The sequence below is a fragment of the Notamacropus eugenii genome, chromosome 5 (assembly GCF_028372415.1).
Source record: "Notamacropus eugenii isolate mMacEug1 chromosome 5, mMacEug1.pri_v2, whole genome shotgun sequence".
Lineage (NCBI taxonomy): Eukaryota > Metazoa > Chordata > Mammalia > Diprotodontia > Macropodidae > Notamacropus > Notamacropus eugenii.
Window position 1 is genome coordinate 331,241,474 of NC_092876.1, and position 18,720 is coordinate 331,260,193.

The 18,720-nt window shown below is 36.3% G+C and overlaps 1 protein-coding gene across 4 annotated transcripts in view; it reads left to right on the plus strand.

Annotated features, from left to right (window-relative positions):
• The window catches only part of STAG1 (STAG1 cohesin complex component), a 377,001-nt gene that overhangs the window by 328,446 nt on the left and 29,835 nt on the right, over positions 1–18,720 (plus strand). For all 4 annotated transcript variants that reach the window (XM_072613576.1, XM_072613574.1, XM_072613577.1 and 1 more), the window contains one exon: positions 17,181–17,273. In XM_072613576.1, the coding sequence (XP_072469677.1) occupies positions 17,181–17,273 (93 nt within the window). The remainder of the gene's footprint in view (positions 1–17,180; positions 17,274–18,720) is intronic.

An 18,720-nucleotide genomic window follows, 5' to 3' on the forward strand; every position in this document is an offset into this window, starting at 1 on the left:
AAATAACAGTATGCCATACTACTAAAATATCTTCTCACAGCCTTAACAGTCCATTAATCCATAGCTAATGAAGAGAATTCATATAGTCTTTCTTACCAAAATCTTAACACTCGTTCCTTTTCAGCAGATTAATTTTAAAAGAAAAATATGACTTAATTGTTTTTACTTTTTTCTTTCTGGTTAACAGTGTGGTAATTCCAAGAATTTGAACAGTTATTGAAATTTTTTAAGCTAGATTTATATAGTAATATTTTGGTATAATAGGCTTTTTTCTGTTTTAGTAATAGTTTTCCTTTTTAAAATATCCATTTAATAAATAAATATACTCAAACTTATTTGTCTCAAAAGTAGTTTTACAGTGCCTTTAACGTAATTTCTAATATTACCCTTTAAATTTGTGACATAAGAGCTTTGATGTAGAATCATCAAAGATACGAGAGTAACATAGCTAAGTTTATATTTTGTCTATAAGCATTTTATTCTAACATCTCACTTTGCCCAGGGATGCACAAAATCTTCACTTAATCTAATGGAAGTTTTATGTGACAGTTGTTTTAATCATGATTTTCCTGTTTCTTGGTAGTCTTCTTTGCTTCCTTAACTTTCTTTATTAATCACCATGATCTGAAGTAAATCCAGGATAAATATTTCACCTAGTTTGTTTTTTTTTAAAGATTATGAATATCTGTCAGTAGTAAATTGTATTAATATAAGCTAAGTTGACAAAGTTTTTCCACATTTGTTTTCCGAAGCTAAAATGTGGTCATGTATAGATATTTTCTTTAATCCTTCAGGCTATTTCTGTTAATTAACCCTTAAAATAAAAATTTTTTTAAATTAAATTTTATTTTTTCCTTCAGTGAAAATTTGCCTTCTCTTCCTCCAGCCTCTCCATTACCTCCATGGAGAAAGAAATTATAAACAGTCTTTCCTCTCATCATTTGACATTTCCTGTTACCTAGAGAATAACTGAATGAATCATTATAGTTTGTCACTGCCGTTTATTTCCTTTGTAAAAGCAATATATTACAACATTTTAGTCATTATAGAACTCAGGTTTTTTCATTTGATGCCAGCCTTATGATTTGAGTTAAATTCCATTCCATGCTACATGACTGTTCATATTATAAAGCATTGTACTGATAACTTGATCTATCGCTTGTTTTTCCTCTATTCAGTGACTTTTCATCTTTAGGTTATTTTCTTGTATTGTGACCAACTTTGATAGGTTCAGGTTGTATGTGATAATCTTAAAAAATCTGAAAACCTCAGGACACACAATTTTATATTTATTTATATGTGTGTATTCATATAAATATACATCTTTTTAATTATTTTGATAGATGTTTTTATAGGCATAATCTCTGACTAATTGCAAAGACTACTCTCTTTACTAGAGAACACATAATGAAATATATCTCTTTCTCTGCAGAGAGATGAGAGACATTCTAAAATGCTCAATATATTATCCGGTTGCCTTGTAATTTGATTTTGTTTCACTATTCTTTGAGGGCTTGGTATATTACAAAATAACTAACTACATTTCATTTTAATTATGCAGTTCCACTACTGGGCATATATCTAGAAAAAAACAGCCTCACATACTAGCATTTTTTGTAATGGTCCTTTTTATGGTAGCAAAAACAAAACAAAATGTATGTTCATTAATTGGGGAATGGCTGAACAAATTGTGTTTGTGAATATGATAAATACTGCAAGAAATATAATAAAAAGCAATAAATGAGGACTTAAGAAACCCAGGAAAGAGCTGTGTGACTTTATGAAGATTGTAGCAAGTAGAACCTTGAGGAAAATATAAACCATGAAAACAGTAAAATAAAATAAAAAATCCAAGGTTACTATACCCAGCAGTGAAATTGCATGATCAAAGTGAATGTCATTCGGTGACTTTTCTTGCTGTTTAAATGCTATCCATCTTAAAGAAGTATTTGCATTGTATTCATTCCATCATGATCAATAACTACTGAATTCAGTCTACAGTGGCTATTCCAGACCTTCTTTCTTAATGTCAGCCTCCTCTAGCACCCCCTCTATCTGCTCTTTCAACTGAGAATGCTGCCTCCTCCTTCTGTTTTTAAAATTGAGGCCATTTGCCAAGAGTTCTCCTCTCCCCTCACTTTGCATCATTCAGCTGTTTTCCTCCATTTTTCATCCTTTATTCCTCTCTCTGATAAAGAGGGAGCCTTTTTCCTTACAAAGGCCAACCCTTTGATCCCCTGCCTTGTCTTTTTCAGCATAGTTCTCCTAATTTCATTTTATGTTACTCTCTATCTTCATTCTCTCCTTACATACAAACATACCTGTGTCTTCACAAAAATCCTCACTTGATCTTCCCATTGCTGTTAGCTCTCATCCTATATTTCTCCTGCCTAGTGCAACTAAATTCCTTGAAAGCTGTCTAAAATCACTTCCCCTTCCTCTCCTCTCCCTCTCTTCTTAATTCTCTGCAATCTGACTTCTGACAGCCTCATCATTCCACTGAAACTTCTCTCTCCACAGTTACCAGTGATCTCTTAAATATCAAATCTAATGGCCTTTTCTTAATCTCCATCCTTCTAGACCTCTCTGGTGCATTTGACACTGTTGATCACTTTCTCTTCCTGAATACTCTCTTCCCTCTAGGTTTTTGTGACACTGCTCACTCCTGGTTCTTCTACCTGTCTAATCACTCCTTCTCAGTCTTCTTTGCTGGTTCTTCATCTAAGTCACACTCGCTTATCATGGGTGACCCCCAACGCTCTGTTCTGCACCTCTCTATCAGGAGGTGGGTAGCATGTTTCATCTTTAGTTCTCTGGAATCATGGTTCTCATGAAATCAGAAAGAAACTGAGAGGAATAATTACTATTATTAAAGGAACCTACATATTTTCCATTATAGACAAGAGAAACTGAAGGTGCTCTTATAGGGCCAGCATCCCCATTATGGATCTAGAACCTCCTCTCACCCTTGGGCACGGCCTCTCCCTGGGCGCTGGAATACTCAGTGTGGCTGCTTCTGTCCAGACCAGTCCCTAAAGTCTGCAGATCTCTCTGTCTTCCTGGAAAAATTATTCACTGTGATCTTTTCATAGATTTCCTGATCAAGGGTCTGATATAGCTTGCAGATCAATTAGGGTAAGTTTTTGGCTGGGAGCTCACTATGCTACCATATAAAATTTAGCTGTTTTCGTCTTTTATGATCACCTCTAACTCTGACTTTTCCATATAACCATGGATTGAAAGTTAAAATTTAAGTCTCTATCACTCAAAAGTGCTTTTGTACATTAAAGATAGCTCTATTTCAAACCCTAAAAAGAAATCAAAACGCAGTTGGTCTATATGACAGAGACAAAATTAGATATTTCTTTTGAGGTTAAATTCAGCGGGTATTACAAATAAATATTTTCTATCTCATAATTGCCAGAAAGTTAAAATGTATTTTTTTTCTCACAGGTCATGTTCAGTTTATTTTGCTCCAGTGCCCCCTAGTGCTGGTCCTATAAGGGCAACCTTCAGTTTCTCTTGTTTATTACAGAAACATTCTTCTTCCTTTAATTATAATAGCATTTATCCTATCAGTTCCTTTTTAATTTGTGAAAAGAGAATTTAAAAGCCAGATAAATAAGGGCCAAGCTTAAGGGAATATTTGCTACATTGAAGCCAATCCCCTGGGAATGTTAATAATCCACCTCAACTTATTGTTCTGTGAATAACAAACAGGTCATACTCCAACCCCATCCCAGTGATCCTGAATATCAATTGTGTACCAATAGAATAAACCTATCCTCCATCTCCACTGCCCTTAACCCAACCCCCTCACTCCTAGTCAGTGTTATACTCTAAGGCTACCCACCCCTTCCACTCTACTCTCTGAAATGCTTGTTCTATAGGTAATAAACTTGATATAATCTTAAATCTTTTCCTTTCCCACTCATTCCATCTTCTGACTCTCACTGAGACCTGCCTTTCTCCTTAACATACAGCCTTCTGGCCACCCTTTCCAGCACTGGCACCACTTTCACTTATTCCCTCTAACTCACTGGTAGAGGAAGGAAATTGGAATATTCCTTGTTCCCCAGTACAACTCCTGAGCTTACTTACCCTCTGCCACCATCACTCAGTAACTTCTGCTCCTTTTGAGCTTCACTCATTCCATATCTACCACCCAGTAAAAACTGGTAGCTTTTGTCTGCCAACCTTCAGAACACTCCCCTCTCCTCAATGAGTTGAGTACCTAATTCACATTTCTCCCCTCGCCAGTTCTTTCCTGTTTTAGGGGACTTCACCATGTATATTAATCCCTCAGATAGCTTTATCTCCCCTTCTATCCCACTTCAACTACATACAGAGATGGTCATACCCTTGATTTTGCTGTCACTCAAGAGATGTCCCACTTCAGTGTTCATGAACTCTGAAATTCCTATATCTTACCACAATCTATTATCATTCCACCTTTCCCTCTGCCTTGCAATCCCAAATCCTATTCTTTGTCCTCACCGTAAGCTCCAATCCCTTGACCCTTTAGTTCTTTCCCAGATTATTGCCTGTGTACTGGCTATACTTCCCACTTCCTCATCTTGATCCTTTAATAAACCTCTACATAATTCATCTCTACACTGTCCTCTTGTCTTGAATCCTTTGCCCCTTGTGCAATTGCCAGTCTTGCTCTGCCAAGCTGTAGCCCTGGATTATTTGCACTATCTGACACCTTTTCTCCTGCACACATGTTGCTGAGTGAAGTTAAACAGAATCATGAAAATGTGCTGAATAAATCCAGTACAGATATGTTGCATAATCTCAACTAGGCCCTCACTACAGTAGGGCAATCCCTAATTAGCTCTCTGTCCAGCTTGCCACACAGCAGCTTTTCCAAACCTTTCCATTCCTCCTCAAACTTCCCATGGCTCCCCCACCAACACTCTCCTTGTTAAGAATGCCTCTTATTTCACTGAAAGAATGGAGGCCATTTACTAAAAACTTTACCTTTTTCCCTCACCATTGTCTCATACCTTCCAATTGCCTTCTGTCACTACCTCCAGGGAAGCTAGGTGGTGCAGCAGATAGAGCACCAGTGCAGGAGACAGGAGGACCTGAGTTCAAATCTCACCTCAGATACATGACACTCACTAGCTGTGTGACCTTGGGCAAGTCACTTAACCCCAGTTGCCTCATCCTGGGTCATCTCCAGTCATCCTGATGAATATGTGGTCACTGATTCAGATGGCTCTGGAGGAGAAGTGAGGCTGGTGACCTGCACAGCCCTCCCTCGCTCAAAACGAAGTCAAATGCAAGTCATGTCATTATTTCTCTGATGGCATGGTCTTCTTCAGCAACGAAGGACGAACACACACACACACTATCTCTACCTTCACCCCTGTTTCTCCTGAAGATGTAGCCCATCTCTTTGCTGAAGCAAACCTACGCATTCAATTTCATCTTCTCTAGCAAATTGTCCTTTCTCTAATCCCCAGTCTCTCACTTATCTTCAGTTTCTTCTTGTCTTCCGGCTACTTCGCCTACTACCTATGTAAAAGCTTCTTCTTAGTTTCCTTTGCTAGGTCTTCATCCATGTCATGCATGCTAACCACAGATGTCCCACATCTTCTCTGTACATTAGTTCACTTGGGGAATCGCCTCATCTCCTATAGATTTAGCTATCATCTCTCTACTGGTAACTCCTATCTAGCGCTAAACTTTCATCTCCAGCTGCCAACTAGATATCTCAGACTGCATATTCTCTCGATATTATAAACTCACCCTTTCCAAAACTGAGCTCATTATCTTTTCCCCAAACCTCATTCCCCTTCAAACTTCCCTGTTACTGTTGAGGGTACCACCATTCTCCCAGTTCCCCAGGCTTACAACCTAGATGTTATCCTCAGCTTCTCACTGTCTCTCATCCTCCAAATCCAGTCTGTTGTCAAGACTGGTTGATTTCACATTTGTAACATTTCTTGAATATGGCCCTTTCTCTCCTCTATCATTGTCATCACCTTCCTGCTGGCCCCATCCACTCATGCCTAGACAACAGTCTTTAAACCTCTGGGGGGCAGCTAGGTGGTGCAATGCATAGAGCACCAGTGTAAGAATCAGGAGGACCTGAGTTCAAATGTCACCTCAGACACTTGACACTCACTACCTGTATGACCTTGGGCAAGTCACTTAACCCCAGTGTACTCATCCTGGGTCATCTCCAGTCATTCTGATGAATATCTGGTCACTGGACTCAGATGGCTTTGGAGGAGAAGTGAGACTGGTAACCTGCACAGCCCTCCCTCACTCAAAACAAAGTCAAGTGCAAGTCATGTCATCATTTCTCTGATGGCGTGGTCTTTGGCAACGAAGGACGAACACACACAGACAACAGTAGTCCCTACTGATTGGGTTCCCTGCCTCAAATTATTTTCTCCAGTCCATCTTCTACTCATCTATCAAAGTAAACATGTTAAAACTCAGAACTGACCTTCTCACCTTACCTATCCAGTCAATTGTAGTGGTTCCCTGTCACCTCCAGGATAAAATATAAGATCCTTTTGGCATTCAAAGCCTTTCATAACCTGGTCCCTCCCTCCCTCCCTTTTCCAGTCTTCTTACAGTTTTCTGCCTCAATGTGCTTTTTGATACAGTAACACTGACCTCCTTGCTATAACTCAATCTCCTGTACCCCATCTCCTGACTGGGCCATCTTCACAGGCTGTCCCCCATTTTTGGAATTTTCTACCCCTGCATCTCAGCCTCCTGGCTTCCTTTAAAAAGTTTCAGTCAAAATTCCACCTTATAAGAGAAGCTATTTCTGATTCCCCCTTAATGCTAGTGCCTTCCCAATTTATCCTTTACGTAGTTGTTTGCATGTTACCTTTCTCATTGAATTTATTGAGAATAGGGAACTATTTTTTGCTCTTTTTTGTATCCGCAGTGCTTAGCATAGTGCCTGGCACATGGTAGAATCTTAATGAATGTTTATTGACTGGCTGAGGGCCCAGGTGAAATTAGATCATATAAATTTCTAGTGGATCTTAAAAAACTCACTCATTCAGAAAATACTTATCTCCTTATCACAGCTCAGAGGCATGTTACGTAAGGTTATACCTATTTGGAATGTAAGTTCCTTTGTAATTGTTATGGAGGAAAGATATTAAGAGGTTACTGAGTAGCATCATCTTGTAAAACAAGAAAATTAGAGGATAAAATTACTTCAGAAATCAAGACATGAAACTGAATAAGTTAGACCATTCTACAGCCATTTCTAGGAGAAAAACAAATGAATGAAAAAATAGAAAGTCTATCAGCATTTTTATGACAATCTGTTTACATCATCTATAACAGTTAGAACCACTACATTTGGATTCAGTCATCTCAGTGTTTCCATGTACTTTAAAAGAAAATGGAAATGACACTTCAAAAATGAAGTTAGGAAGAGTACCTGAAACAGAGCAGCACACAATGCAGTATGATTTTGAAAGCACAGAGAAATGACTATAAAGAGAGGAATTAGTGAACTGATTAGACAGTATTCTTTTTAAAAAAGCAACCATAAGGACAAGTTTAAGGCTTGTGCCTTGACAGACTGCATCTTCTATTCAAAGACTCAACCTACCAAAGTACTAAGCCTCTTAAAGCTTGCTTATAACCAGCAGGCTGTAAACTAGGAGATGAATTTGCCATGGTGACCCATGAAATAATTATCTATATGCCTCTTGGTCTTATCTGATCACTTTCTGTTGCCACACTAATGGTAACAATTAAAGACTGTTTATAGAACAAGCCACAGTCAATACTAAGAATTAGAATTTTTTAAGATAATATACAAATAATTTATTTGTTGGTACTCTGTGAGGATTTTTCCAATAACTCAAAAGTTAATACACTAATAGAATAATTGAACTACATTAATGTAACTGTAAATGAAATGAAGACAGATTTTTTAAAAGTTACAAATAAATTAAAGGATGAGACACGAATTCTCTTTGGAGAGACAAAAGGAATGTTTGAGTGGTTTCATCAAGTAATACCAAGAGGCAAGATCATTTCATGTGATACCTGGTCATCATCTTACAATGTTCATAAGTACAGCCGTGAAGATGGTTGCACAGAATGAAAAAATAGAGAAAAATCTATAAAAATGTGATTCAAATCAAGTCTTGATATTCAGGGACTTTTATGCAAAAGAAGCTAGGAAGACATTGAAAAGACATAAAAATATGGTTCTGAATTCAAGAAGTAGACCAAAGTCTTTTGTGTCAGTCAGAAGATATTCTTCCCAATTTTAGCTTTATTTAATTTGTATTTCCTCATGTAAAACATGAGGTGGTTAGATTTTAATGTCTAGCTGGGTTGATTGTGCCAGCAATGGAAATAAGTTTCACCAAACACATAGCAAGAGGGAGTGATAATAAAGAGCCTGAGTGTTGCATTGGTACCCACAAAAATAATAAAGGACATAAGGACTTAAGAACATTGGATCTCTTCTCTTTAGGGTGTTAGCCAGCTAAAGGGTATGGTGGATGGAGGATGGGAGTTAGGATGATCTGAATTTAAATCTTACCTCTGGCATTTATTAGTAGTGTGACTAGAAAATTATTATACCTCCAAACCTTAGCTTCTTAATCTGTAAAATGGGGATAATAATTGCACCTACCTTACAGTTACCGTAAGGAACAAATGAGTCAATAAGTAAACCTTGGCAAACCTTACAGTGCTAAATGGTAGCTAGCTATAAAAGACGTGGAAAATAATCCAAGAGGATGGGAAGAAATGGATGTTTTGTGATCTATATTCTTGGAAGCAGTACCCATACTTATATATACTGTTTTCAAGTCAGGAGTCCCATTCCAACAAGTCTCATGGATACATGTATGAGATCAAATTTACCTCTTTCCATTAAGGTTTCTAGTTCATCTTTATTAATTAGCCATACATTTTACATTTATATAGAAACATCTGTGACTATAGGTTTTTTGGTTTTTTTAGTACTGATTCTCAGATACTGTCTTCCATAAATTTCCAGCCTTCTGCTGGTATCTTCTTAGGGTATCCAACTTGGCAGATATATGTGAATACCTTTTCTTCTCCCTGTTTTTCAATTTAAAGCCCTTTTTTATCATAAGACACCAGGCAAATATTTTTACTAGCCTTTTTGTAATGCATTCTATTCCTGACTAAGAACCTGTAACTTAAGCAATGATCCATACATCTAAATCCCACTCTCATACCCTGGGAACCAACTTTTTTTTTTTAATATAAATAGATTTTATTGTTATCTCTTGTTTTTAGATCACTCTTTCCCCTTATATCCATTCCTTTCTTGAACCTCTCCCAGGAAACCATCCCTTATAACAATAAATTTTTTAAAAGAAAAAATAAGAGGGAAGAAAACCAGCAAAACAAAAGTCTGACATTATTTACAGTGTTCCATATCCTTAGACCCCACTCTGCAAAGGAACAAGAGGATATGTCTTTTTACATCTCCTCTTTTTGGCCAAGCTTGGGCATTATAATTTCACAACATTATTTTGTTGTTGTTCTTTCTGTTTGTGTCATTTTATATATTGCTTCCTTGACTCTTCATTTAACTTTAGTTCATATTAGCATTTCCATTCTTCTTGGAATTTATCATGTTCATCATTTCTTACAGTACACTGTTATTCTGTTATATTCATTTACCACAGTTTGTTTAGCCATTCCCCAATCAGAGGACATCTACTTTGTTTCAAGTTTTTCACTACTACAAAAAGTGTCCTTAAAAATACTTTGGTGTATATAAAACCTTGATTTTTATCACTCACCTCAATGAGGTAAATGCTTAACCCTGGAATCTTGGAGTCACTTTATTTGCATAACTCTAAATGGTTTTTTGGAATGGTAGTACCAATTTTTATCTCCACCTACAATGAATTAGTGTACCCATCTTTCTGCAACCCCTTAGTCACTTTGCCAGTTTGCTAAGTATAAAGTGAATCTTCAGAGTTGTTTTGATTTGCATTTCTCATATAATTAATGATTTAGAACATTCTTTTTAAATGAACCAATTCTTCTTAACTAAGCACTTGTTCATTTTCCTATTTTGCCTTTTTCTTCTGAAGCTTCTGCTTTCTATCAGTTCCACTTATGCCCCTAAGATCTTCTTGCCCACAATTACTGTCTTTTTTCCCCCACATGATATCATTTGTCACCATATGAATTAACAGAAATGGATAGTTGTCAGGTGTGACACGTCTTGAGAAGGCTACCAACATTTACCAGATACATACATGCATGCAGACAATGCCTATTGGTTTATCATATGGATATTATCATACCCCATCAGTAGAACATCACCAACCACAAATATTCATCTCTTCCCTTTTGATTGTTTCTGGATGATTTTTCTTGTGATGGCAACTGTGGAACTACTGTATTGTTTTGTGGAGTCCCAGAAGCTCTGAGATGGGCACTGGATCCTGCCAGTGCACCAAACCCAGACATAACATGTAACCAGAAAGCTAGCAGCAGAAGACCAAGAAATTATTATCAGGACCAAATACAAAGGACCTTGCCATCCTATCCAAGAGTATAATAGGAGAGAGAATCTGACCTTTGAACAAAACCCCCACTAAGGAACTGAGTGTGTGAAATTTGAATAAACAGAAGACATTGAGCCCTATGAAGAAATATTGGTCAAAGACTGCCAAACGGGAAACCCAAAAGAAAAGAGTAACTCCACAACAAATGCAGCCAAGCATGAAGCTTGGCCCAGAGACTACAAGAGTATATAAGGCAAATTAAATATAAGAGGGGTGAAAGATTAAATGAGAGCTCTAAAAGAAAAAAATGAAAAACAAAAATAAGATTTTTGTTGCCAGAACCCAGGAGAGCAAAACTAGAGGAAAAGAAAACTACAAACCAGTTTCCCTAATAAATATTCATGCAAAAATAATTTAAATAAAATATATCACAAAGATCATATACTATGACCAAGTAGATTTATACTGGGATTGTAATATTAGGAAAACCATAAATATGGTTGACTATATCAACAAAAACAACAAAAATCATGATTATATAAGTAGAAGCAGAAAAAACTTTGGACAGAATACCCGTTCCACTCAAAAACTCTAGGAATAAATGGAGTTTTTCTTGAAATGATAAGTAATATAAATCAAATCAAAAGCAAGCATTATTTGTAATGGAGATAAACAAGAAGCCTTTACAAGTAAGATGAGGTATTGAAACAAGTTGCCTACATCACTATTACTATTCAGTATGGTACAAGAAATGCTAGCTATAGAAGTAAGACAAGAACAAGAAATTGAAGGAGTAAGCATAGGCAGTGAGGAAACAAAACTTACTTTTTTCAGATGACACCTACAGAGCCCTAGAAAGCCAACCAAAAGTCTAGTCCAAAAGTTAAGAAGAAGAATAAACAGCTTTGACACCAACAAAACACAACACAAGGGGATAAAAAGAGAAAAATGCATTTAAAATAACTACAGAAAGAACATACTCTATGACTACAATTATGAAACACTTTTCACACAAATAAAGACAGAGCTAAACAATTAGAGAAACATTAATTGCTCGTGGATATTTTGAGCCAATATAATAAAAATGACAATACTGCCTAAATTAATTTATTTATTCGGTGCCATACTAATCATACTACAAGAGAATTATAGAGCTAGAAAAAAGCAAAATTCATCTGGAGGAACAAAAGATCAAGAAAATCAGGAAGGTGACAGAAAGTGGTCTAGCGGTACCAGATTTCAAACTATAAAACAGTAATAATCAAAACAATCTGGTACTGAAGAAGAAATAAAATGTTTGATAAAAATATTAGGCACAAGATCACCTAGTGCAAGTGTTGGGCAGCCTTTTGGCTTCTTAGTCCTTGTGTGTGGCCTTTTGACTGAGTTCAAGTTTAACAAAACAAATCGCTTTATTAAGGGAATTTGTTCTGTAAAGTTTGGGCAGGTTCCCCACCCCTGACCTCGTGTTTGATAACCCAAGGATCTGTTTTGAGGCAATAACTCACTATTCAACAAAAACTGCAGAGAAAAGTGTAAAGTAGTCTGGCAGAAACTAGTTATAGATCAACATCTCACACCATATACCAATATAAGTTCAAAATGAATACATGATTTAGACATAAATGGCAATATGATAAGCAAATTAAGGGAACATAGAAAAAAATTGCCTGTGAGATCTGTGGATAAGGGAAGAGTTTTTGACCAAATGAGATACATACAGAAGATCACAGGAAGCAAAATGTTTTTTGCCTAAACTAAACCAATGCAGCCAAAAGGAAATTAAATTAAAAAGGAAAACAGGAAGTTTGGCGGGGGTAGGAAATTTTACAGTAAGTTTTTTTCTAATAAAGGTATTATTTCTCAAATATATAAGCAACTAAACCAAATTTATAAAAAATAAGAGCCATTCCCCAGTTGATAACTTATCAAAGGATATGAACAGACAGTCTTGAGAAGAAGAAATCATTATCAGTAGACATATTAAAAATACTCTAAATCACATTAGAGAAATGTACATGAAACAACTATGAGGTGCCACTTCACATCTATCAGATTAGGTAATAAAAAAGGAAAATTACAGTGTTGGAGGGCATATAGAAAAAAAGGGACACTGATGCACTGTTGGCAAAACTTTAAACTAATGCAAGCATTCTTGAAAACAATTTGGAATTATGCCCAAAGGGCTATAACTGCATACCCTGCTAGCAATACCACTACTAGGTCTGTACTCCCAAAACAAATCAAAGGAAAAGAACCCCATGTGGTACAAAATATATTTCTACTAGCTTTTCTTGTGGGGACAAAGAATTAGAAACTGTTGTAGGATGCCTGTCAATTGGTAAATGGCTAAACAAGTTGTGGTATACGATTGTGAAATTCTATCTTCCTCCAATGAGAGAACTGATGAACTCTGAGTGCATATTCAAGGATATTTTCTTTCACTTTCCTTATTTTTCTTGCTTTTTTTTTTCTGCAATCTGGCTAATGGGTAAATGTTTTGCATGACTTAATGTATATAATGGGTATTATATTTCTTGCCTTCTCAATGGGTTTTGGAAGGTAGAAAAGAATTAGGAACTAAAAATCAAAATAAAGATGAAAAAATTGGAGGGAAAACAGCTTAAAATGGAAAATAGAACATCTGACACAAGTAGCAGAGTTCCTAAAAAATGATAGTAAACCAAACAAAATTCAGTGATTCTACGAGACAACAAGACATTTTAGAAGAAAATATAAGGTATTTTCTCGAAGATAGCTGATCTGGAAAAAAGGTCAGAGAAGAATAATTTAAGAATCATCAGTCTCATGGAAAACCATAACCAAAAAAAGCCTGGATACCATATTTTTCATCAAATCATAAATTGTCCAAATTTACTAGAATTCAGAACAAAGTAAATGAGAAAAAAAACAGTGACTTCTTAAATGGAACCCCTTGTTAGGAACAAGAAAATAAGTGAAAAATAAATCCTTTTTTCATAAAAACTGGTGTAATCCTGAATGAACTCGAATTTATGTTAAGTAAAGGCAGTCTGTCAAGAACTACAGTATGAGATTACTAATGTAATAAAATGCATTTGAGGGCAGTTAAGTGGTGCAGTGAATAGAGCACTGGCCCTGGAGTCAGGAGTACCTGAGTTCAAATGTGGCCTCAGACACTTGACAGCTGTGTGACCTTGGGCAAGTTGCTTAACCCCAATTGCCTTGCCTTCCCTGCTCCAAAAAAAAAAAAAAATGCAGTTGAAATTTTAATATAAAAACAGTAAAATGGATTAACAATTCAGTAGAAGTAACATTCAATGTTGAGAAGATAAGCTCTTGAGAACATACATGTTCTAAAATATAAAACCTTAACAGAGAACACTTTGTAGATCACTGAAACACATTGCCTCCAGTTTTTTTTTTGTTTTTCTCAAAATGTATAGAACAAAAGATAATGTACTAACAATGAATATTACTAGATTTTGCCCTGCTTTCAACTCTGGTACACATTTTGTTATAAAAAATTTTTTGGTCATAGTTATAGTAATGAATTTTTACCAGTGTATTCAGTATATTACCAGTATATTTGTGGTTGCATGGTACACTTTTCAGTTTAATCTGTCATATTAGTATTTCCTTCTTAACTTTCTTAAGATTAGACAATCAACAAAGCAATAAATCAAGCCCTGATTTATAGCCTTTTCCAGTTTCCTAGGTGTAAAGACTCAGGTTGAACATTGACAGATCAGCTCCTGTGAGGCCTAATTCCTGCATACCATATGTGTTGTCATCATAGCTAGGGGTGTTAGCATGTGTTCTAGCCCCTTCCTGGGGACATTGCGAAGGAAATTCATGTTTTAAGTAGTATTTGTATCAACTGGTCCTTAAGATTCTTTCCAAATCTATAAAGTTTTTATTATTTTAGGTGAATTTGGACAGTTCAAATATTTGCCTAAGATCTTGGGCAAGACAGTGCATAAGACTTTCACGTACACCAAGGTCATAAGACTTTCACATACACCAAGGTCATAAGACTTTCACGTATACCAAGGTTATTAGCACTGATGCACAGAGAAAGTCAGGTAACAAGTGCTGCATTACTCTGCTGTGGTATCTTCCCTGACTCACTTGCTTTCTCTTCTGTCAGCACAATCAGCTTGACATCATTATGTGAAAATTCAAACTGCCAATCTGTGACCATCTCTTTAGAATTTGAAGGACTACAAGTCTTCCACAAACCTTCAAGAAATTTACAGTGAGACTGAAGTACTGGCAGCCTGCCCAAACTTGGGTTGCCAACTGAAAGAATTACTAAAGGGGGAAATTGCCTTATGAATAGAACACCAGAACCAAGTCAGGAAAACTTAAATTTTATTTTAGCCTCTTTTTGCTGACTGTGATTAGGTATCTTTGAGGTCATTGAGTTCATTCTCCTTGTTTTACAGATAAGGAAATGTTAAATAACTTAGGATCACATAGCTAGTAAGTGTCTGAGGCAGGATTTGAATTCAAGTCATCCTGATTCTAAGCCAACATTCTATCCACTGTATCATCACTACATTCAATTTAAACACTTTTTTGTGCTTAAACCAGAATTATTTAAAAAGAAGATGTTGACAACCATTGATCCTGTGGTTGATGAGTTCAGACATAAATAACACCATCAGTTACCCTCGAATCCCCTTGGCCCCTGGTTCTATCTTCATTTGCACCTTGCTGAATTCCAACCCTAGATCATTCGCACCATCTGCCTTATTTGTCTCTACTTTCTCACTCTTGAATGCTCCTAGAGAAAATCTACAATTCAGGTCGTAGACAGTACCTGCAGAATGTGGCATATATTTTCAGATATGACCGTTTCATTGATTAATTGTGCTTGACTATACTGGATAGGTAAGACTCTGAAAAGTGACAGTGATACAACACTAACCACCTCTCTCCTATGTTATTGATTAAAAGAACTCAATCTTTTCCCCCACACCAAACCTCAAAACTCCTCATCATCTTCCATTATATTCTCCTTAATTCCAGTTACTGATGCAGTAAGCTCTTTGCCCAAGGTGTCCCCTCTACTTATACTCTTCATCCTATCCTTCCCCCATCACACCTCATCCAACCAGGAACATACATACCCCAATCTTCTCCACAGGGGCTTGCTGACATTTCCTCTGGAGTATCTCCTTATCTACAGATTCCTTTCTCATAGTCTATAAATGTACCTAGAATTTTTCCATCTTTTAAAAAACCTTTTACTTAAACTTACCATTCTTATTGTTCTGTATCTATTCTCCCTTTCATGGTCAAACTGCTAAAAAAAAGATTGTATATGTTTATGGCTTCCATTTCCTTACTTCCTGTTCATTTCTTAATCTATTACAATCTGGCTTCTGACTCTGCCACTAAACTGAAGCCCTTCTCTCCAGTGATCTCTCTTTTAAAATAGCTTTTGTGTTATCTTTTGGTTTTATACCCTCCTAAATTTCATTTGTATTCCTTCCCGTTCCCTACCCAGAGAGTCATTACTTATAACAAAAATATATATAATATATATATTTTAAGAGAAAGAAGGAAAAAAATCAGCAAAACTGATTAATACATCCAAAGAAAATTGTTATCACTGTTCTACACATGTGGGCCCCCTACCTGTGCAGAGGATTGGAGGAGATTGTTTTTCATATCTCTCTTTGGAACCAAACCTTTTTTTTATAATTTCTCAACATTCATCTTTGGTTGTTTTATGTTTGTTTTTCTTTCTTTACATTGATGTATTCATTAGGTCTCACTCTTCCTTCTCCTTTAAGTTCATTCAGTTGCCATGTATTCTCTATACTGCTTTCACATCTATTGTATCCCTGCTCTTCTCTCCATTCAGACTTGATGTGCACTGTTCTATTTTAATACTATTAATTCTTTACTGCATGAAGCAACTTTATCACAGTTAGCTTCACATACATATACATGTACCATACTCATTCATGCTTCTCTGCCTGTGTTCACATTATTTCCTTCCTCCCTCACTCAGCTTCTTTTGGAATGACCTCCTTTCCCTGATTCTTCTTATCTAAGTTCTATTGTCTCTCAGAGTCCAGTGTTCATCCTTCCTCTTTCATAGAGCCTTCAGCAACTACACCAGCTACTCTGAATTCTATTTTCTCTCAACTTACATTGCACTTAGAATTTCTAACACAAAGCAGAATATATCATTGTTTTCCAATTTTTTTAACGTACATTAGTTCTATCTAGCAAAATTGTTAACACCTTCAGAACGGAGAACATTTTACACTTTTTTATTTCATTTAACTCATTTCCTTAATAGGAGTCATTGATCAAGTGGTTTCCTGTTCCTCCCAGAGTGTTCCCAAGTTTGCTTCTCTTGCTAATAAATGTGTTCCACAAATGCAAAATCATTTTAAGAGCAGCTAAAACAAAACCTTATTAGGAAGGTTGACTCTCCTGGGTAGGAAATTATTCCATATTCAGATAAATTTTGCTTCACAGATTATCTGTTCTACCTTACATTAATACAGATTAATAGGGAGTTAATTTTTTGTGTAGCCTCTTAAAATGAAATTGGTTTTACAAATTGCCTTGACCAACTGAATTTTCTGTTTTCAATTCTTCATTGTTTCTGTAACTTTTTTAGGAAACTGTCATTGATATTTGAATAATACCTCATGATCTGAACATATTTTTCAGGATGATTTGTTGGTATTGAGGAAAACTGTGAAATCCTTCTTGGCTGTTTGCCAGCAGTGCCTATCCAATGTTAATACCCCAGTTAAGGAAGAGGTAAGAAAATGTCAGTTAAATTTTCCTCATCCCCACATTCAAATGGCCAAGGGCAGAAAATGTATTATCACAATTCCTTGCTCCAAATGCTTTGGTAAAATACATTTTCACTACAATTCAGTTCTTCATATATTCGCCTTTTCATAATGCAGATCCTTTCTGTTACATGTACCTTCTGACCATAACAACAAGTTAGGAAATTAATTTTGTTAAAAGCTTACTGAGTAGCAATCAGTTACTTGTTACTGACCTAGAACAGAAAAGGAAAGATAGAATCTAGATTGTATATTCCCTTCACCTTATCTTCCTCTCTCTGAAATTGAACCTTTATGGTCTTTCAGACAATGAACATGAGTAACAGCTGAGTTGATAGCTCTCAGCACTGTTGTGGCTGACACTGATGAGACACAACAGGAGAAGCATGTGGAGTTGTGGCGTGTGTGTGTGTGTGTGTGTGTGTTTGTGTGCATGCGTGCATGTGTGAAGTCGATCATCCTCCTTTTCGAAGACCGTGAAGCTACAGGAACTGCCTTGTCCTTCTCACTAAAGCACCTGAATCAGATTTTATAACTCACAACCTCGAGTCTGAAATGCTTAACAAAAATCCTAAATATAAATGTAAGATTTTGAGTCACTTTATCTTGCATCTCTCTCTTCGCTTTCAAGTACAGGTCCTGATGATGTCAGTCTTCTGCTTACAAATATTCAAAGGTTCCCTATTTTCTAGAATAAAACAAAAAACACCTTTCCTTGTCATTTAAAACCACTCACAGTCTGACTCCAACCTGCCTTTCCAAGTATTCTTACATTCTTTCTCTTCACGTAATCCATATTTCAACCAAAATGATCTAGTTGCTGTTCCCAAGCTTGGCCTTCTATCTCCTGCCTCCTCGCCTTTGCCTTACATGTACTTCTGTGCCTGTATCTCATAATCCTTAACTTCCTTCAAGGTTTAACATAGGTGCCTTTGAAATTTTTTCCTCATCCCTCTAGTCGTTAGTGCTTTCTCTCACCTCAAATTATCTTGTCTTTATATATCTGTATAAATATTTTGTCTCCAAGTAGAATATAAGCTTTTGAGGGCAAAGACCTTTTCATTTTTTATTTGTATCCCCAGAGCCTAGCAGTGTCTTGCACATAATAGATGCTTAATAAATTCTTGTTGAATTGAATTGAATTTTTCTCCTAGACTGGTTTATATACCTTGACACATACCTTGACACAGCCTCCTTCATGTTTATTTCTTTAGCATATTTTTGCTCTTTATGCCTACCTTCTTCATCTTGATAAATTACTCCATGAATTGCCAGGTTCCTACTCACAAACATCTGTTCATACATACAGAATGCTGGCCTTGCTGGGGGTAAAGAGAACTTCTCTTCTTCTCTCAACCCCCAGCCTCCCATCTGGAGCTTTAGACAAACATCCCACAGCTGCCGCATTCTGT